At 38.6% G+C, this 22,117-nt stretch overlaps 2 protein-coding genes across 6 annotated transcripts in view; one reads left to right on the top strand and one right to left on the bottom strand.

Moving 5' to 3' along the window:
* The first annotated feature begins 234 nt into the window (after positions 1-234).
* G6PC2 (glucose-6-phosphatase catalytic subunit 2) lies at positions 235-6,716 on the top strand. 2 transcript variants are annotated; one of them, XM_066553816.1, is made up of 5 exons: positions 235-452; positions 775-884; positions 3,914-4,025; positions 4,846-4,961; positions 6,163-6,716. In XM_066553816.1, exons 1-5 carry the CDS (start codon positions 235-237, stop codon positions 6,672-6,674), a joined length of 1,068 nt encoding a protein of 355 aa, XP_066409913.1. In that variant the 3' UTR covers positions 6,675-6,716. The 2 variants fall into 2 exon arrangements, with proteins under 2 accessions (XP_066409913.1, XP_066409912.1); XM_066553815.1 differs by having other exon boundaries at positions 3,914-4,031.
* A 2,120-nt stretch (positions 6,717-8,836) lies between these two features.
* ABCB11 (ATP binding cassette subfamily B member 11) overlaps positions 8,837-22,117 on the bottom strand; it is a 36,462-nt gene continuing 23,181 nt past the window's right edge. For all 4 annotated transcript variants that reach the window (XM_066553150.1, XM_066553151.1, XM_066553149.1 and 1 more), the window contains 10 exons: positions 21,528-21,686; positions 18,769-18,873; positions 18,509-18,670; positions 16,516-16,719; positions 14,412-14,653; positions 14,146-14,302; positions 13,183-13,380; positions 12,211-12,417; positions 11,346-11,492; positions 8,837-10,788 (listed from right to left, as the gene is read on the bottom strand). In XM_066553150.1, coding sequence (XP_066409247.1) covers positions 10,588-10,788; positions 11,346-11,492; positions 12,211-12,417; positions 13,183-13,380; positions 14,146-14,302; positions 14,412-14,653; positions 16,516-16,719; positions 18,509-18,670; positions 18,769-18,873; positions 21,528-21,686 — 1,782 coding nt within the window. In that variant the 3' untranslated portion in view covers positions 8,837-10,587. The remainder of the gene's footprint in view (positions 10,789-11,345; positions 11,493-12,210; positions 12,418-13,182; positions 13,381-14,145; positions 14,303-14,411; positions 14,654-16,515; positions 16,720-18,508; positions 18,671-18,768; positions 18,874-21,527; positions 21,687-22,117) is intronic.

Genomic DNA, 22,117 nt, shown 5'->3' with positions numbered 1-22,117 from the left:
AATTTGCAAACAAAAAAGCTTTCCAGTGCTAGCAGACTCGTATGCTTTCCCAGAGATTTGGAGCCACGTGTTTCAGGAATGGCTGGGTACACCACACCAATATAATATAAAGGCAACGTCAATCACCTTCTCTCACTTTTTAATAGCTCCCCTCCATGATTCTCATTCTCTGTCACTAGAAACTTAAGATTAAAGGAACTTTACTGTATTTCAAGTATAGTTTAATCCATTAAGATGGATCTCCTTCACAGCAATGGAGTGCTTATCATTCAGCATTTACAGAGGGACTACAGGGCTTACCAGGATTTCCTTAATTTTATGTCACATGTTGGTGATCCTCGGAATATATTTTCAATTTATTTTCCTCTTTGGTTTCAGCTCAACCAAGTGGTTGGTACTAAAATGATATGGGTGGCTGTCATTGGTGACTGGTTCAACCTCATATTTAAATGGTAAGAAAAATTTGGTATTTTTAATAATAGTTATTATATGTACCTCAAGTTTAGAAAATTTTCTGTGAATAATGTACTAGTAGATTTTTCCCTGGTAATTATAAAATAGGAATTCACAATGAAGATATTGAAGATATGTTTGAAACAACCTTGTAATAAGATGAGAAGAACCTGTAGAACTATTATAGAATAGTTTTGCAAATATAGCTCTTCATATTATTTGTAAGATTATTTATCATGCTTTGCTGAGGCCTTCTTATGTAAAAATATTTTAATTTAATTTCTTCTTTTTTTTTTTTTTTTTTTTTTTTTTTGGGGTCAGGATTTTATTCGGCCATCGCCCTTACTGGTGGGTGCAAGAAACAATGATTTATCCTAATCAGTCAAGCCCATGCCTTGAACAGTTTCCTATAACATGTGAAACTGGACCAGGTAAGAAATGTTGCAGATTTTCTTGGTATATTTGATAGGGATAGCGGCTTCAAGGGGGAGAGAATGGCACTTAGGAAGGTCTTATATGATTCAGAAATCTCAGAGCTCATGCATAAAATAGCACACAAAAACAAGTAGAGGAAAAGGAAGAAATACAATAGGTAGGTATTTGCTGTATGACAACAGTATTTCCTTCTTTTCCTTTAAAAGATGCAAGGGACGGGGACTTGCTTTAAAAATAACTACTACTAGAATGAACTGGGGTATGGGAAAGAAATTTTCACAAAACTTGTTAAATACATTGTTTATTGGGTTCCAAGTCAGATCCCAGGGCTGTTGAGTTTGAGGGCTTGTTTGCTGTTGCAACAAATATTCAAACCCCATAAACTAAGTAGATGATTCAGTGCAAATAACAATAGTCTCAGCAATTGATTACATAATGTATCACAAGTGGAAAAGAACCAGAACCAGACACTGCCACTGAATGTGTGTGTGGGAGTATGTGTACAAATATAAGGGGAAAAATTATTTTTGAATTGTACCTTTTTAATATATTTTCACTTTTTATGTCTCATTGTTTTCTCTGTGGAAATCAAATGCAATACTGATCAAGCTAAATGAACTTGTGCAACCCTAATATGTGCAATAAGATGAACTTGCATTGAGCTAACTGAATTTAGTTTAATTTGTTGTGCAAGAAAATACCAACTGTGGAAATTATATGCTTTGCATCTTGTCGATGCCACTGGAAGCTTTGAAACAGTTTGCACAGCTGTATTTTGTTAACAGTACTCTGCATTACATCCCATTGTAATTGTGAGCAAGAAGCTTAAACCCTTGTATGAGGCAGGGTTTAATGATGCCTGGTCTTTATGTCTGCAGTCTCTTTTAAGTTACTTCATTTGATACCTAACACAAAGTATTGAAGCCTTCAGATCTTCTCAAAAGCCTTGAGAACTGAGCCCAATCAGTGCTGTGTAGATCCGAGCCCTGGCTCAGGAGACAGTCAGTGTGTTTCATTTTGATTCATTGAACCAGAAGGCGTTTCCTCTTGTTACTGTCTTTCTGAAAGGTCATTCCTATTTCTGTCCAGTGGGTACAACTGTCATACTGATTCCTTCCTTGCACTTATAATGACCACATTTTTTCCCACCTCCAGACTTACACGGGACCATTAAGACTTGTCACTGACCTGTTTCTCATTAACAAGAGGAGGCACAGTCAGTGCAGGTGTTACATGCGCACAATCATTGTATAAGCTTACATACTTTTAAAATAGCAATTTATGTTAAAAGATTAGAGAAGCAGCCACAGACATGAGAAAAGCAGCTCCAAATACTGCTAGGATAGCCTGAACCCCAAACTCCATGTCTCAGCAAAAGGGAAAGCTGAGGGAACTGTTCATATGACTGCATGGCAAACAGTTCAGGACCCGAATTTGGTTTGCATTTCTGGAATTAACTGAACTAAAACCCAGCAGCCATTTGTTTTCTAATGTTTGTAAAACTTTAAGAATCTAAACCTTAGGGTAGAATTTATGCTGTTTTGAGTAGGTAATTTGCAGATAAGCTAAGAAATATTATTCCTAGATGGCATTTTCCTAGATGACAACAAAGAGACGCTTTTCCATTGCTGACATACAACATTACTGTTTCCTCATCAGTGACATTTGTTCCATTGTGAGGTTTAGGAGTGCACATCTGATAGGAAAGTAACAAAAGAACTGGTAGAGTGACTCTAAATGTAGTGCCAAGCAGAATAGCAAAAATGAATGCAGGGAGTTAAAAATCATTGTGCTCGTCCTGCCTAGACGTTTCTGCTTTGCTACTTCACTGAAATATTCTTTTACTCTGCACACTACTAGATAGTGCTGGCTCATAACACATTCTTGAGCCCAAATTATTTCTTCTGATAGTGAAATAACCCTGTCCCTTCTCTGTCTCCACAGAAAGCCAAGATGTTAAGGTCCCAGGTTTACAGATTCCAATGATCTAATTTTTTCTTTCCCTATTTTGATTTGTTGAATGTAAATCTGGTGAACATGAGAAAGGAAATTGCAGAGTAATTTTAGGAATCACTTCCCTTGCATCATGTCATTGTACCTTGTTTTATTGTGATTTTCACAGTTGCAGGAACTTCTCTGTGGTTTCATATTGCTTCCAGTAAAATTGAGATTTTACTTTTTAAATTAAAACAAATTACACACATACCTGGACTAAAAAGAAATCACTGTTGTTCTCTATATGAGAGAGTGTTCCCTATTATAGACTGCTGTAGGTGGACTACTGTGTACCGTACCTGTGGGTACAGCAATTAGAGCATCATATCATGTGCCAGTTTCATTGACAATCTGCTGGTTGATATTTTACAGCACCTTAAAATTTATAAAATTAATCAAAGTAAATCATAAAGACATATTTTTTTCTGTGTTTCAGATGAATTTCTAAAATTATTACAAAACTACTCAAAATGTTAATTACCTGCATTGTAATATTGCTAATGAGACACAGCTCACAATTGTTAACACCATGGTAATTGCAGAAGCAGATAAAAAGCAGCTTGGAAGTGCTATCTAAAGTTTTACTGGTCCCTTTAGTTTAGAATGTTACAAAGAGCCAAATTTCTGTTGCTCCTGTTAATTATGGGGAGGCTCACTCAAAACTTTTTTTTATGTGATCCTCATACATAATTTTTACTTCCATGCTACAGCTCTAAGACAGCCCTAGGTGCTTTTTAAAATTTTTTAATCCCAAGGGAAAATTTCCTATCAAGATTCCAACTCACACCAATATAAAATGAGTAAGCTATTACCTTTTTTATTTCAGACAAGTATAATGGATTCCCTATAGATGAACCTTCTGAAAAATTCTTATGGAAAAAATTAACTTTTGAGAAGCAGTTTCAGCCTTTGTAAGCCATTTTCCTTCTAAATTATTAGGTGCCTGAGTAACTACCAGTAGACATTTTCTGTATGACAGATGTCACAGTCTTCATTCTTGAGTTGAATATTTCATTTTTGTTTTTACTAGGAAGCCCATCTGGACATGCCATGGGATCATCCTGTGTTTGGTACGTAATGGTCACAGCAGCACTTAGCTACACAGTTAGATGGAAAGATAAATCAGCTGTTACTCTTCACAGGTCAGTGTCTTTCCATGATTCCAATTCATTATATTCAGATATTTCTTAAAATATATGCTATGTTTTTAGTGGACTTAATTTAAACAAATATTCACAGTTTGGTCTATTTTGTGAAAAAAGCAAAAACTCTTTATTATGGTCTACTTCAGCTGAAGAAGAAGTATATTAAGAGGATTTATCTGTTTATATAGTCTGGTATTTATTTACAGACATTGCATACAATTACAGACATTGCATACAATATCTATGAATCAGTCCTGAATCTTCAGTGCTAGAAATTTTTAATTCTATAATTGTCACTATGTGTTGGATTTTTTTGGTTAGTACATAAATTTACTGCTTTGATGGTTATCCTTCACCCATTTTAAAGCAAGTGCACATAATGCTGACAAAATTCACTGTAATGTGTTGCTCAGCTCTATGGGAAAGTCCTGCAATTGCTTTGGTGGCTGTTCTTTCTAAGGCTGCAAGGTTGTTTTCACGCTGTGTGAATTTTGTCATGAAATAATTGAGTTTTGCATATAGTTATGACTTCATGATGAGAGATATATTTAAAGTATTAGTCCTAATTTAATCTGCCATTGATGACTTTCATCACTTAAACCACAGAGGTGTCTTCGACCTGAAACTTCTGAGATCTATTCCTGTAACTGCTTTTGATAATATTTTAGTACTGACTTCAAGTTTTAATCATCTGATTCTAAACTACTCAGTAAACGTGTGCTGGTAAAAGCATGAGCCTTACGTGATGGGTCTTGGGGTAAATAAGTAGATGAAATATCTTGTTTTAATTTTTAAGCATCTTCCTTTTCCCTCTTAGACTAACATGGTCATTCCTCTGGAGTATTTTTTGGATTATCCAGATCAGTGTGTGCATCTCAAGAGTATTTATAGCAACACATTTCCCTCATCAAGTTGTTCTTGGAGTATTTGCTGGTAATGCTGCTATTTTTTCTTTCCTTTTTAACCTATATGCAATTATTTTTTTTTAAATATGAGAGAAGACAAGAGATTTTTAGTAGTTGGACTTGTCTTGCAGCCCTGGTGATGCTCTCCACTCTCTGGAAAATCAGCAATTTGATTTTAGTCCGAAGGTAAAATTTGTAAGGTAGAATGTGCCTGGTGCCTGTGTAATTCACAGTGAAGGAGTGAGCCCTTGTCCACATGCCAGTTGATGCTGACTGTATTGTGTCCACACTGCCCCAGACTGGCTGTGACTGCTTTGGACTGCCTGCATCTGATCTTTAACTGTGGACGACATCAGAGAGGAAATTGCTCCTCCATGGCTCTGACCTTTCCTCTCAGGAGGAAGATATTCGGCTCACTTCAAATGGCGTCCAGGTGCAAAATAGCATGTGTGCAATGTGGACAAACACAGAGACCTGGGGCAAAATGGAAAAAAATTGTAAATAGCAGGACAAACTCCCCTGGGTGATTTAAGATGCTAAAATACATTTTTCAGAGTTACTTAAGCATATTATAAATTGGTACTCAGGGAGTGCAAACTATAAGCAGTATCTCTGGTATCTATATGATTTTAAGGAGGGTGACCAGTGCTTTGAGCAGGGGCTTCCTGCTCATGTTCTCTTTCATGAAAGCAGTGCAGCCTGGGCAGCCCTGGCTAACAGCTTTCCCTCTTCACAACCAGGATAAAATGAGTACAAGAGAAGTGTGTTCTGTGTCTTTTCCTTCAACACTCAAAGCCTGTGTGGGAACTGGTGTTGAATTCTGCATTGCTGGAGCCAGTCTTTGAGTGAGGGACTCTTTTGGAAAAGGAATGTTCCAGTTTACATCTAATATTTGATAGGTTGTCATCTGGGAGATGCAGTCAGGCCTTAAGGTATGCCTCATCAAAACCATGTAGTGCTTGGTTTTGGGTTTTTTGGGTTTTTTTTTCCAAAGTGGCAGTTTTGAGTGGGAGGAAAGGTTTTGTAATGTACTGCAAAAGGGGTAAATTGTGTATGTATATGTGTGTGTATAAATATATATATAAATATATATAGACACACATGTAGGTATTTATTACATAGATATATTCTTCTGTCTTTAAAAGTCAAATTCTATAGGGACACTGTAAAAAATGCTTTTCAAAGTACAAGTGTGTTGTTCCTTGTAACACTGAGTTTCTAATCCACAGGCATTCTTGTGGCAGAAGTGTTTGAGCATACCCCTGCTATTCAGACAGCAAGCTTGAGAATGTACATCAAGACAAACTTGTTTCTTTTCCTCTTTGCCCTTGGCTTTTATCTGTCCCTCAAGCTTCTTGATATTGACTTGCTATGGTCTGTTCCAAAGGCTAAGAAGTGGTGTGCCAACCCAGACTGGATAAACATTGACACAACTCCATTTGCTGGACTGGTGAGGAATTTAGGTGCACTCTTTGGTTTAGGTCTTGGAATCAATTCTGAAATGTTCATCACGAGCTGCAAAGGTAAAAATAGCTGCAAGATAAGTTTCCGCATATTGTGTATAGCTGCTTCTTTAGCTACCCTGCAGCTGTATAATTTTGTTAAGATACCTACTCATACTGAGTATTTGTTCTACATTCTCTCTTTTTGCAAGAGTGCAGCTATGCCTCTCACTGTAGTTGCCTTGGTTCCGTACTGTGTCCACTCGTTAATGAGGACAACTGAAAAAAAACTTAATTAGGTAAAGTTTCAAAATGGTTAGCAATGTGGGGATGGATGTGAACTGTTTGAAAACCCCCTGCAAAGGCAGTTTTGCTAATTCATTTAAACCAAGAGGATGCCACTGCATCTTTGATGTGCTCCTGGTAAGTAACCAGTACATCCAAAATCAGTACACTCAAGCAGCTGAGACATATTAGTTGCTGATTTTATTCCTAGAAATATTGCAAGCGCACTGCAGTATGGTTAGAAATGGCTCAATACTCTGGGTCATAATGAAGTTTTAAAGTATAACCAACCATCTTTATTTAGCTATATGGTGGTCTTCTAGTTCTGTCCATCTCTAGCTAGATAATGCTTCAAGCATCAGCTGTACATAGTGATACTCAATGTTTCATTTTTTTTATAGATACTGTGTGTTATACTGCTACATAATGGTGTGACAGTATCAAACCACCTACTGTACAGCTGTACCCAGGCACTGTGAAAAAGGCCAGCATAGTTATAAACAAGGCTTTAGATTTAATTTATTGAGCTTCCTGAGCAAACCAGCTTCTGATTAAGTCAGATGAGAAAAAAAAAGTTTATTTCCATTGGACTCTGTAGAATATATTTTTGCATTACTGTGTGGTTTTTGTCATTTTTACTTTTTGGAAGGGGTCACATGAGTCATGAATTATACAGATCACAACTTTGATAGGGAAAATGCTTAAATATGGTGTAAAAAATGTTTGGTTTCTGTACATCTACACAGAGCAACAAATGAAAAAAGGTGTCAATAATGAAACTATCTCAGTGTATGACCTCAAGAATGTTGTTCATGCTCCTGTATTGCAAAGTTAATTCCCTGCTAATTCTCTCAGATCAACAGTCACAAGCCTGAATCACTGTTAGCAGTTGTGTAAATCATGAAAATATGGTTGCAGACTGTCATTTCAAGTTTCTATTCTTTGTTTAACTAAGCACACAAGTAACTAATATGTTGAATATATGTTTGCTATATAAAATGGATTTTCTAAAGGGGTACTTTCCATTTTATTCATTATTTGGCATCTATTGTTGTATATTCCCTTTCAGTGCACAATCTTTAAGTAGTACTTTGCTGATACCATCCCATAAAACTCTCTCTCTCTGTCTATATATACATATATATATATATATATATATAGCCTTAGTATGCCTGGTATGAGTAATGAGGGCTGCATATATATGATCTGAAAGCAGTAAGACTTAGAGGATGTAAACATTATATTGCTTCTAGACTTCCAATTAGGTAGGAGGTAATTGAAAGAATCTTATTTAATTGGGTAAACAAGGTAAATAGTTTGGTGTTGGCCTTTGGGAATGAACAAGATACAAATTATAGAAGCAAATCTGAAACAGGCATCCTTAATTAAGAGCCTAGTAAGACTACCATGACTTAAGAAAATTAATCACCTGCTTTTAAGTCTGAGGAGTATTCTGCCTCGTGTATCTCCTGATAGCTTCTCTAATGGTTCTCTGAACTTCTTCCCACAGCAGCTGACCTGAAACCACTCTTTTCTATAATTGCGACTCCTTAACCAAAATCACTAAGTTCATGGGACTAGACACAAACAATGAAGAACAAAGACAGCTGTGACAAAAATTTCAGCTGTGTTCAAGTTGCTGTGTGCTTTGTTATTCCCTACCATGTGAGAGGACCTACAGAGCCATCATAGAGCAGTAGCAGGTTGATTGAGTTGTTGTTCTGTTCCTGGCTCCTCCTAGCCAGCAGTAGGAGATTCTTCATGCACAGCTGTCCAAGGTTCTTACAATAGCATTTGCATTTGGTGGCAATTTGAAGCTGGGAGTTATGGGTAGGGATCACATTTCGAGGCTTCTAATTACGTGAGAGTCTCTGTTTCCCAACGCTGACAAAGAATTTGTTGGAGTAGCACCCTTCCCAAAATTTAGCTCTCTGTTTCCCAGTTGCCTGGAAAGAGGATAACGTTACACTGAAGAGCAGCAACACAATCACCCAGCTTGGGCCCTGGCCCTGTGCTCCTGCAGGGAGACAGCAGGCTCCTGTGCAGGCAGGAGTTGGCCTTGTCTGCAGCTCCGTCCTGAACAGCAAACCCTTGTCATAGACATGGTACTTGCTGGCTGCTGCCAGATACTCAGTGCTTAGCTGAAGGGTAAGAGAAGAAATGCTAGAGCACAAGAGCCAGTAAAAAAATACAATTTATTGGTTTAATTTGGGTCACAAAGGTATTGCCCTTTAGGAAAAAGAATTATTAAGTAAGTTTACATAGTCATTGTAATTTTTAATGAAGAGTTATTATTTTTCTGTGTCCTTAAATAATATTAATTAAATACCATATACATATGTCTGCAGGTTATTGATAGTCACTCTGTCAATAGTTTCCTGAGCCATCAAAGTACTTATTGCTCTGAAATGTAAAAAGGTTAAAAAGATTAAAGCAAATAATGCAGCTTTTTCTTTTACTTTTCAGTTAAGGTTTAAAATACAGACTTCCATAGAGAAATTGCCATTTCAGTGCTGGTTGTGTGATTTCAGTAGGCTATATGAAAGTGATTCTGTTAATGGAGTTGTATAAAAGTTGAAATTGGGTTTTGCTACCTGAAATTAAGGGATGTATCCTAATAACATTTTTACCCTTACAGCTCTATTTACAGTACTGCTACTGTTGCAGTGTTTTATAAGAAGTGGTGTGACTTCTTATAAAGTGAGTAGAAATTGCCTACCCACCCCCTACCCAGCCCAGATGCAGATTTTAGGACATGGAGAATGACCTCCAGTTAATACTCTGTTGTTTAAAATCAATATTTAAATATTGAAACTTTCTTTCTATCTGCTTTTCTCCAAGATCCTAGTCACTAAAGGAAACAGGCCTGTTCTGCTGCATACAATAACCAATAACATATTTCAGTGAAACTTGCAGTAGATGCTACAATAAACTGTGACAGATACAGGTTTCTACCAAAAGAAGCTCCTTCCTGACCTTTGTAATTTATGAATATATTGTTGCTCTGTTATCAACTGTATTTAATACAAAGAACTAATTATGCCTATTTTTCCCACCTGCACTCATGATTGTATTACCTTCTGAAAAAAGAACATATCCATCACCATTTCAGTAGAAGTGGTTTAAATAACTGATTATTAACCATAGAATTTTACATTAATTTAACCAAGGCATTTATTCCTATTCAAAAATCTTTTTGATAGCTGATTAGAATGATGAGTATTAGCTGGAGAGTGGTGGACTCGGAAATGATCCTCACCAGCTTCTGTTCCTTACCTTGGTTGCTTTCCTTACTTTTGTGGAGCTGCCTTCTTTGTAAGTACTGAGTGGTTTGTTGAAGGGGCACAGCTGTGTCAGTGCTGCAGGTGCACACAAGGGAAGCCCAGCCTCCCCCAACAGCACAGCTGATGTGTGTGGTACAGTGGGTGAAAGAGTGGGGCTTCTGCATGCACCGGAAAGGCCTCTGCTGAAATCGTCTGCAGGCCAAACGTTAGCACAGATTGGGTCCCTTCAGATGTACAGCATCATTTGAAGGGTTGTTTTCACTCATTCAGCTTACCTAGAGAAAGGACAGTTTCCTGAACACCAGAGTCTTCCTTGATTGCTAGGTGAGGCATCAAAGGACTGTGCAGTCTGACTGCAGGTAGTGGCAACTCCCCAAATCACCAGGAAAGATCTTTCCCAGTTTCAGGGTTTTTTTCCCTTATCAGTGGGCTAAGATACTTCCTAAATGCATCAGCCTGTGCTTAGTGCCTTGCATGTGCTGGCCAAGTGTGCCTGATGCAGACAGCTACATACATTAAGGGTTCCACAGATCTCACTGTATTGTAGAGCACTCCCTCTGTAGCACAATGGAGCACCAACATACACATACCTACCACAAAGTATTTGCTTACAGAAATCTTTCAAATTGAGAATCACAGTAATTCAGCTAATTGGGGCTCCAGTAGTAACAAGTTTCCAGTAGGCTCCTTCCATGGCCATCAGTTCATTATGAGTGCCCCTTTCAATGATGAGTCCTTGGGACATCACAGCAATGATGTCAGCGTTCTGGATGGTGGACAAGCGGTGGGCGATGATGATGCAGGTGCGCCCTTCTCTGGCTTTATCCAGCGCTGCCTGCACAGTCTAAAGGCAACAGACAAAGTGTCTGAATAAAAATGTGCAAATACAACAGGGCTCAGAGCTGGAGGAACCCAGTTGTTTCAGATTTATTAGCCATATTGTGCAACACTTGTAAAAGGGACAGTGGGACTAAATCAGAGGTTCCGATATTGATGTGCTTAGCTAGGTCATGACTTCTGTTTACCAGTATTACAAACAAGAGACAGCTAAACATAGAGGTGGAAATAAAGGAAGGTCTTTACTCTGCTGCCATGCTAAATGTCAACTGAATGCTTTGAAATCCAGGCAATTCAGACATTTCTGAAGAAGTGCTGCCTCTCTTTTCAGAAGTTTAAGAGCACCTGGGGCTTGCTGCTTTTTCTTACAGCTGTACCTGAAGTGCAGGCACTTCTCAGAAAGATCATTAAAGGTGAAAGTGCTGAATTCGCAATTTGGAATAATGTGCAGTCATGCAGCAGAGTATGCTGCCATATCTATAGAACAGAAAAGGTGGTATGGACCAGCTATGTATGTTGTAGGCCATTAACTTTTCCTTATTGATATCATCACTGCGCATTTACCTTTTCACTTTCTGTGTCTAAGGCAGATGTAGCTTCATCCAGTAATAAAATTTTAGGGTCTCGTATGATGGCCCTTGCTATGGCAATGCGTTGCTTTTGCCCACGAGACAGCTGGGATCCCTGAGCCCCAACATTAGTTTCATATTTCTGAAAAATACACAAAGAGATTATTTTATTCAGGTGTAATTTAACACACCAGTGGACAGCTAAAGCAAGAGCAGGAGAGAGGCAAGAAAGTCGACCACTGCTGACCACTTGCAGAACCTGGGAATTCAGAAATAATGTACAGCAGCAAACATGTTTGGGGTGAGGTTTCCAAGCTGTTCTTTGTCTGCACATGGCCCTGAGGCCCAGGCAGCACAATGATGAGCCTGGAAGGAAAATGTGATAGCAAAATGTTGGCTGATTTGTCTGAGGCAAAAATAATTCTCCCTGCCTTAGATTTGGGAGAAGAGGCTGAAAGTGATTTAAAGGCTTTCTAGAAAAGTGCTTTGTTTGGGTCCCTAAATTGTATCCATTCCCTATATGTTCTTTTTATATTTATATTATTTCAGTGCATTTAAATACTGCTCAAGTGTACATAAGCAACCAGCTTCAAATATTTTTTGTCCAAGCATCACGTCCTACTCACAAGGCAAATCTCCCACAGCTGGGAACAGGATTTATGTATGTGCCTACTGTCTAAGAATTCAGTAATAACTCACACCCAACTCTAAGGAACACAACAAAAGGTCACAGCACCCTCTTGCTCCTACTGTCACAGCTGTAAAAGGACATAAAAAGTGCATGCATGTAGCAACTTCAACTGGTTTCAGAGCAACTCCTGCAATGAACACTGAGCAGCCAAGGCCTCACAGGTACTTACGTTAGGCAGAGACATGACAAAATCATGCAGTTGAGCCTTCTGGGCTGCTTCTATGACTTTTTCCATTGTTGCTTCTTTTGTGTTACTGCCGTATTTGATATTATCAGCAATGCTGCAGTCAAATAGCACAGGCTCCTGTGACACTATTCCGATTTTTGATCTAAGAAACTGCACATTTACGTTCTTAGAGTCATGTCCATCTATTAACTATGAGGAAATGGAATAAAACTTGAAGCATCATTACAAAACAGCAGCTTGCAACACCCAAATAGTTTATAGCAAAATAAGTGATTTAACCATATCATTAAAACACAAACACAGCTGATTTAAAGTGGTTGAATTGCTTGTCTCTGATTCCTTTGTGCATGATGTGTATTTTGTGATGTGGCTTTGATCCATACCACAAAATACACTAGACCTTGCTCAACAGAAGTCCTAGTGAACTATTTAATTGCTTAAACTTAGGCACATGCTTTATTGTCCTCCTGACATAGTGATCACCACACAGATTTTTTCCAGAGAAAGATAAATCAATCTAGATAGGTAAATATTTACATTAGGAAAACATAAAAAAGCTTTCTAAGGTATCAGTAATTGAATAACTGGAAGTTAAATCTAGGCAAGTTCCAGGCTCTTTGTTGCTCCATTCAGACTTGATTTTGCTTGTGCTCTCACAATTCACAGCACACATTTGTATGTTTCATACAGAAGCTACCAAGACAAATGCCTACAGCCTACCTAATGCATAAGACTGCACCTGAGGCAGGTTGTTCTCTTATCTTTTCTGAATATGTCTGAGATAATACTTGGGAACTGTCGAAACAGTCCACATGTGTCCTTTTGAGAAGGAGAGGAAACCTCAAACTGCACATTATGAGCAACCACTGCTAGGCTGCACAGTAGGACACAGGCAGAAGGCCCTTGGAGCACTGCTGAAAACCAGAGGACAAAAACCACATTTTCTTTGCTTACCACACTTCCTTTCTCAGGGTCATAGAAACGCTCCAGAAGTTGCACACTGGTGCTCTTACCACAGCCACTACTTCCAACAAATGCCAAAGTCTGTCCAGGTTTAACAGATATAGAGAGTCCTTTCAGGACCTGAATATCAGGCCGAGAAGGGTATGTGAATTTACAGTTAAGAAATTCAATGCTTCCCTTGAAATCATCCTGGTGAAAAGAAAAATGAGAAAGATGTTACAGTGAGCTTGAGCTCAACCCTGAATTGTAAAGTACAAGACAACTCTTCCTCAGATCCATTCTTGCATCTTTTGCTTAAAATTTGACATTTGTACTTATGAAATTATCTCAGGAAAAGGGAGAAAACCATACTGGAGTAGCTGTCGTAGGGGTGAAGCAATTAGTGATAACACTGTTTCTCTGCTTATTCTTCCCTGCATGGCACTGGTCAGAGGCATAAATTGGAAATGGCATTGCCTTGCCAATGGGCACGTTTTTCATTTTAATATAGACACTGTGTATAAAATAAATCATTTCAATTTTCTGGGTCTGACTTTCCAATTCACCAGAAACTGAGCATTTTCATTTTGTCTGACTCAACAAGTCTTTGCCTCCTTATGAACACCCGCCACCAGTTTGATGTAAATGGAAAAACCTCCATCATAATCAGCAATAGTAAGATTTGCCATGAACTGTAAAGCAGGAAATAAGAACTTGCTGTTCTGTGAGTCATAAAAATCAGTTCCATTCCAATTTACAGTAGTTTTACACTGACAAATTCCTAATGGCTGACTTTATACTACTCTATGTCTAGTACAGAGCTTGCTTCAAAAACAGCAAAGACAAACAAAACTTTTACAATCAGCATAACCTTCTTGTAAAGCATTGATCCTCATTGACTCTTAAATCACTAGTGCAAAATCCATGCCTGTAGTGAGCTGACTGACATCACAAATTACACATCTCCATTCTTACCCATTTTTCCCCTTTTTCACTGTAAACACTTATTTTAGGATGCCGATCAACCAGTTGAAAAAAGCGTGCAGCAGATGTTTTGGCTTTGGCATAGTTTGGGGTGTAGGAAGAAGCTCTTCCCAGCGCAGTTCCACTGGTGACAATTGCAGAGATCACCCTGTGGAGAAGGGGGAAATGGTCATTCTTGGGAAGCCATCAGGAAACTGAACACCACACCGAGTCCAGAACTTTCAGAGACCTCTTTGTGGCTCTGAGCAGGCTCTCACCTGAACACAAAGCTGTAATGGAGCCCTTCAGCGTCAACGAGAAATCCCCCGTAGCGGTAAGAGACAGAGTTAGCAATGAACACAATGCTCTGGGCAAAGCCAAAGCAGACTCCGTACACGTGTGCTTTTTTGATTGCAGCTTTGTAGGGCATATCCAGGTGCTTCTCAAAATTCTCAATAAACATCTTCTCTTTTCCTATCCCAGCTACTGTTCTGATGTTAGAGAGAGCTTCACTGGCAATCTGGAAGAGGGGAAAAAAAATGGGTAAAAGCTCCTAATTTTTACTTGGAAATGTAGAGTCTGGTCTCACAAGTGCATAATTCTTTTATGAACTCAGGACACTGATGCAATATGTAAATTCATTCAGACATGATACAGACTGGCCCAAACATCATACAGCCTAAAGAGAACTTTTCCTACAAGCAATTTCCTATTGATTTCCTCGAGAGCAATGCTCTGCCTGCTCCACTGGAGCTGTTACTGTAAGCACTTTTAGGGAATCAGGCACGTGCTCTCGCTTGTGACTTATTTTACATAATGTGAATAAATGTGACACCCACAAAAGGAAAAATTGTTTTAGGAACTACTTTGGTTGCATGGATTTATTAATTAAATATGTTTATTTCAATTGTTTTCTGTTACTTTTAGCAATAGTCAAAGAAAGAGTTAAAAGGAATAGCATCCTCAACTTCCATTTCATAAATTGAATCCACTTGAATTTAATAAGTTTCCTCACCTGCTCACCCTCCCTCCTGCTGATGTCCAAAAGGCTGATGAGATAGAACATATGAATCTTCAGTGACAAAATTTCCAAGATTTTTACCTTGTACATAGGCAAAGAGTAAGCAAATGCTTGCCTATGCACATATGAAAATGCAACACAGGAAATTATGAGGTAATCACCACAGAAACTTGTGTGGGACTTGTATTAGTTGTAGGCTTCATATTATAATTTATTGCCAGTCAGAATTTGGGTTTATATCCCAACAAAAGAGTACCACAATTTCACCTACAGAAGTAAATTGATAGCTTGTTTGGTCCTAATTTCACCCTTTTAATCTCAAGTAATTTTACTAAGAAATTGTATTAAAATGCTGTTGTTTGCTCGGACTTTGATAGTAGATTCATAATGTAACACATTCCTTTGGGAGGCAAGTGTGGTATTATAGTTTATGAATGTTTTCAGCATGTAGGAAAAGATCTGAATGTAGACAATCAGAAATCCAGTTTCAAGGTTTGTTTTTTTTCTGGCCAAAATTGAGAGTCAAACTCTTGCATTATCACTCAATGTGAAGGAGCAGATAATAGGTATTGTGAATTGGATTGTGCAGACGTTTTCCATGTTTAGCATGGCTCATGAGCAATTGCTTTGGAAGAATTCAGTGTTTTTTGCATTTGGATGCAGTGCTGGCAAATAAATTAGAAAATAACACCAGAAACAATCAATTGTCACCAAAACTGCTGAAGCATTGCTTAAAATATGACTTCATCATAGCCTCTGGGTTGTTCTATGTAAGAGCTGTTTGCCTTGACTGATTAGTGAAGTTTCTCTCCTTGTCAAGAAGTATTTTTATTTAAGACTTTTGTAAATAATTAATTATTCTGGGTGTGGGCAATTGGTCAGGTCCTAATTCTTAAGATGGAAAGGGCTAAGAGCTTAATTCTTAAGCTGCTACGACCCACCAAAGGAACAACTGTCCTTTTTAAAATCCACAGACTGATTCGTGGTTCAGTGCCAGATTCTCAGGTGCAAGCATTTCTAGGTGAACAGCTATCACTGCTTTCTGAGGACAGCTTAATCACTGGCCATCAGCAAATGGGAGTTTAAATAAAACCCAACAAAGGTGAACCAGACTGCTGAGAGATCTGTGTCTGCCACTTCAGTCCAAGAACTTTTGCAAGGTCAATCACATTCCATGCAGCAAGTGCTTTTGCAGTTAGGGAGTTCCCAATGCTGTTTCAATGGTTTAACAAGCTGAAATATTGCAACTTATTCACAAACCATTGCCAGTTTCATGACATTTGAATTACTGATGATCCCTAAGGACTGATTTTTCATCTACATGTGACTGTGAATATAAATTAGTCTTTAAACAGCATTACCCGTCCAGTAGCTTCCAGTGCTTTCTTGTCCTGCGAGGCAAATCCTGTCAGCATTTTAGCCTGCACAGCTCCAGATAAAGCCAAAAATGGCAGGAAGCACATTATTACCAAACTCAGTTTCCAGCTGAAGTAGAAGGCAATGACCATGGCCACCCCAATGTTCGTAAAGGAGTTGACAATCATTCCTATCTGCGATCCAGTTGCCTTTGAAGAAAAGAAACAGACATCATTGATATGTACTTCAAAAACAATTTAAACAAATCTTCCGATAAAACTTTAGAAAACTGTAAATTAAAATAACATAAGACACTAACAGCTAGACTGCACTGGAGTTCAGCCAGTCTGGATATACTGTTTCCAGTTATTTGGATGAAGAGCAGGACTGCAAATGTCCAATATTCCTTTGATCCATCAAATTTTCCATTGAGAATTCAGAAGATTGTTTCTACTGTTTGTGAGAAAGATAATGTAATTATTGAAATCTGTTGCCTTGGTTCCCTGGAGAATAACTCATCTGAATACATTGTTTAGCTTCTACATTTATCTATGTAGATTTAAATAATCAGCAGGACCATTTTATAGCTCAGCTATTAACAACAAAGCCTGAGCAGTGCTAAAATCAGTAAGCGACTTCACTGAAAAGGGATGAAACGAAGTTGTATTTCTGCCTATCCCTTTATTAAGGAAAAAAGTTAAATACAGCTTTGACATCATCTTTATTGAATTTGTCTGCTCCTTATGTACTTCAACAATGCTATTCTTTCTAATAGACTTATTTACTCAAAATTAGTTTTCTTTCATAGCAGTAAACAGCACTCTAAATAGGAACTATATTGCTATGTATTAGAATAAAAATGTACGTTTGATATCCTTCATGATTTTTCAGTCAGACTCATTTGCAGAGTACGAACTTGGCAGCACAAAATGCTCATCATCTCCTCCTCCTCTGACCTGCAGCAAGGTCTGTGTTAGGCAGTGAAAGGTGCAGGGCACTGCTGCACAGGTAGCTCTGGTCTCCCTCACCTCCTGCAAGCTGTGGGTTGGATGGCTGTGCCTCACTGTTGTGCTTCAAACAAAGATGTCCCTTAGGACATTAAATGTTTAGTCAGAGTTTTACCAGTTTATTTCTTTCTATTAAGACACCCTGTGAGGTTTCCAGCAGGTTTCCCTGATTCTGTAGAAATTGCTGCTGATCAGGGCTTTTGGAAACCTCTTCTCTAAAACCCCCCATTAAAAGTTTTTTAAAACTAACTTAAAATCTTCAGTCAAGCTGAAACATGACAATTTTTGCAACAAAAGAAATCTCTACGTCTCCTTCCTTGTTTCTAGAAAATTGCTTGCACTGCAGCCCCGCAAAATGGCATCTGACTCACTTCTACCTAAGGATCAGTTCAGATAGGGAACATATATAGCTCAGCATGATTTAACCCTCAGCCACTAAGGAACACAATGCATGCAGCTGGTGTGTCACTTTCCCAGACACTGAAACTGCAGGATGAAGGATTCCCAACTGGAGCAACAGCCACTACTGCAGATTGGTTTTTCAAGTGGGTTGTCAGTTTAAATCAAAATTGCCACAAAATGCACAATACCATGCTGAAAACTGGAAAACATGGTTATTAACGACTGTCAATAACGTACTATTTTGAGATGTTTTTAAAATAAACCCTTTAACATTGTGACAAAAAGCTAATTCATCTCCAGAAAAAAAAGAAAATCAAACTTCTGCACTGGGTGTTCCTTCCATTCATTGTTGGTTGGTATTTTATTGATTTTTGTGTTCTTTTTTTGTACTTTTAGGGTATACCATATACTAGTATTGGTTCCAAAGTGGCAGTCTATTAATAGAAATAGCTGAATTGGCTTACTAAGACCTGACCTACGCTGATCTGGCTGGTTGCATGGCAGCTAATTTCTGTGAACCACATGCCAAAATAAGCCTTCAGTCAGTGTCTACAGGAAAACATAAAAAAAATAAGGTGCCAGGTCTTACCCCTTGGACCTGTGAGGCATCTGTTGCAAGCCTGGTAGTCAAAGCCCCAGGGCTGTTCTTCCGGTCATCAAACCAACCAATGTCTTGCCCGAGCATGGCCTGGAAACCAATTTTCCTTAACCGTCTTGTAAGCAGCTCACCAGACTTGGCAAAGGTGTATCCCTGGGGTACATGAGAATAAAAACAGACTGTGCAGAGAGAGACACACACCAAGAAAGGGAGCAAAACCAAAAATATGTATTGCTAAATTGGACTATTACCTGGAGAAACTGTGTGAAAAATGAGAGAACTCCGACTAAGACAAAGAGCACACAGACACCATTGATCTGGTTTTTTTGGTTTTCTTCATCAAGAATGGAGAAGGTCTTTGAAAAAAAAAATTAATAGAAATGTCAGTTTTGCTCTGTGTGACATATGTACTTGATTGCCAAGTGCAGAAACCCATCCTGCAACCAAAGCCAGAACACAGAGCTCTCCCTCACCCCCTGCAAAGGTCAGATTCTTTATTTTTCCTAAGGTGAGCCTGGATTAAAACATAATGGATTTTACTCCTGTTAACCAACGAGTTCAGTATGCTTGGTGTCTGCACTCACTACTCCTATTTGTGGCCTATCCCTGGTTATAATTAACCACTCACCCCCCACTGTAAATAATGATAACAAGAAAATAGCAATGTAATAAACAGCATAGCAACAAAACAACAGTAAAATCTGTCCTGTAAAATCAAACCATCCCATTCTGCAGCTATCCTAACATGGTTACTTATGTTTTTAATCTGTGCTCTTTATTAAAAAAATAACATGGCAGCATGCAGCATGGACAATATCAGCAGTATTAAAAAGAAAGATTTGTTGCTGAGGTGTCCATTTTCAGATCATATAAGTCTCAGCAGTTTTAGTGTGGACTGTCTTTCATCTGGAGCCATGGGACTCCATGCCCAATAGGAGTAAGAGCACACCTTTCAGTTGAGTTTCACTGGAAAGGATCCATATTCTGAGACAATTCCACAGGAAGAACCAAAGCATCAGTAAAAGAAACTACTGAAAACATTGTTCAAAAGGTACATACACAGTATTATCTAGTTCTTCATTGACTTTTTGGGACTTATTTCTGAAAACTTTGAGGGCAGACTTAGCTAAATTTATCCTTTCACTTCATAGCTGTGGGGATTTTACCCTCACTTCCCCAGCATATTTGTCCCAGAGTACAAGCCCACATGTCTGACACAACAACATTGCAGATATTTGGGCAGATCTGAAAGCAGATGTATATTCCATCTACCTGACTGCTTTGGCACCAGGCAGAAATATTTTATATTTATGAATAATAAAACACAATAATAAAACACAGATATTGGATATCACAGATATTATCCCTCATGTTCATTATGGCTTGCTTTTTTTGCAGCCTCTCTCCTTTGATCGACTGAGGCCTTCAAAAGAAGGAATTAATCCTTGGCAGTGAAGGTATTTAGCATCATTAGCCCCAGACCTCCCAAGGTCTAGAAAACTCCTCTCCAAAGGAATCAAAGATTCACAGTGGAATGTGTATAGCAGTGTCTCATCTGCTGTCTAGTGAAAGCCAGAGTCCTTGACATGAGGTCTGGACACTTAAAAAGTGTTTGGAGGTGGCACACCTATGCCTACAGGCCAAGGATTTTGGGCAGAAATATTAAGTGGATCAACAGGGCCTGGAACATCCTTTTTTCTCCTGCTCACGGGATCTTGCTTAAATGCAAAACTGCAAGTAAATGTGATTCAAAGTTCTAAGCAACTTCCCAGTGAGAAATGTCTAAGCCAAAACAATACTCCCAAAAAACCAAACATCAAAAGGTCAATCTTTTTTTTTTTGACAGATTTTTGGCACTACTCTTAGAATCCTTTTCTATCAGGAGCTCAAATGCTGGGTCATTCATTCATTCATTTGCTTTTTCCTGCCTGTAAGGTTTTTGACCTCCAACATCTGTCTACCTTTTAGGGCATATATTTTTGCACTCATGTGTACCTACCATGACCTCGGCAAGTGAGTGAGAAGCACATCAGATGGGTAGCAAAACCACAAAAAACCCGTGGCATTCCCATTTTGTTCCCAGTGAACGTGTTGTTTACTTAATAAGATACAGCTTGAACAGATGGGATTTCTCTAGCCTAATTCTTGAAAATTCAGGACACTTTCCTAGGCACCAGTCAGAGCAGTACTGAATATCTTCAGGCAGCCTCCACTTCCCCACCAGCTTGGGGAAGTGGAGGCTGCCTGAAGCCTTTCCCCAGAAAAGCATTTCCCCAGAAAGCTTTTACACAAAAGGGGATGCACCCTTTTGTCTATCACCACAAGTTTTTGAAGAAATAAACACTCATTGAACTTGACATGTTTCAAGAGAGGTGGTGGTAGCGGATTTTGATAATGTTGTATCTTTTAGTGAATGTTAAAGTTTAAAGCATATTCCTACTTCCTGCTTCCAAAGCTATTGATGCAGGCCTACTTGTTGCTGGTGGCTGTGGACCCAGGTACAATTACCTACCTCTCCCTAGGCATTCTGCAGAGAGCAGGCAGCAAAAATGTGCCTGAAATATGTAAACAAAAAAGTGAAGTATTTTTTAGATATGATCCAAAGCTTTCTCAAAGGCTTTCCAAGTCTGTATAAGAAAATTCTGCAGAGAATGACCTTTGCATGTGTCTCTCTCCACTGTACCTGCATGTGAGGTATTTTTTGTCTCATCTAAAATAAACTGTATGCAAGTATAGAAACCCATTCCCAACAGTTCCTGGAAAATGAACAAAAGAGATAATGAAGAACACATGACAAATGCTGATAAGCTTGCTCCTTCAAAGAGCTCTAATGATAGTTTGATGACAGTGATATAAATATCTACTGAATAATTGTTTATAGGCAAGAAGGTTAACCCCATTTTCATTATGAGATCTAAAGATTTGCCAAAACATGTCAAGTTGAGCATCATATATTCACTCTCCTCTGTTGCAGAGCTAAAATACACTTTAAAATGTTCCCATAACATACCCCAAGAATCTGACTGAATAACAAAGCATAGAGTGGATTGACGGCTCCATTCACAGCTGCTGCCAGAGATCCAAGCACCAGGTATGGCCATTCAGAGGCATTGTATTTCAAAATTCTGGTAAATGGTACAGGCTTGGCATCTTCCTCCACAACAGATTCCTAAAAAAAACAGGTTGGATTTCTGAAGTGAATGCATTCCATCAGTGATTCTCTCCCTTTGACAGTGAGATAAAATAGTAAGCCTAGTTTGTTAAACTAGTGGACCAAACAGCTGCTCTAGCTTTGGACAGGAGGGGCAAATGGACAGGAGGATGCTGTCTGGACCTCTTTTGTGGACCTAATAAGTCAAGTTTAAAAAACACTTAAATAAACAACAAACTTTATCATGCCTGGGGGAAAAGAGAGAGATTCAGATCTTTTGCAGCTCTAATTGTTCCAGCTGCAGAGATTATTTACAACCAGTTTGAGATTTTCTGCCACTGAAACTCAGGCTATTCCCTTTTTCAGCTGTTTCTAGACAAGGTGTGATGAAATACCCAGTGCCAAAACTTAAATTCCCTCCTCACAAGCAGCTTTATCTGTCACTCATT

The sequence above is a fragment of the Molothrus aeneus genome, chromosome 7, assembly GCF_037042795.1.
Source record: "Molothrus aeneus isolate 106 chromosome 7, BPBGC_Maene_1.0, whole genome shotgun sequence".
Taxonomy (NCBI): Eukaryota; Metazoa; Chordata; class Aves; order Passeriformes; family Icteridae; genus Molothrus; species Molothrus aeneus.
Note: the sequence above shows the minus strand (reverse complement) of the source record. Positions and strands in the feature narration are given on the sequence as shown.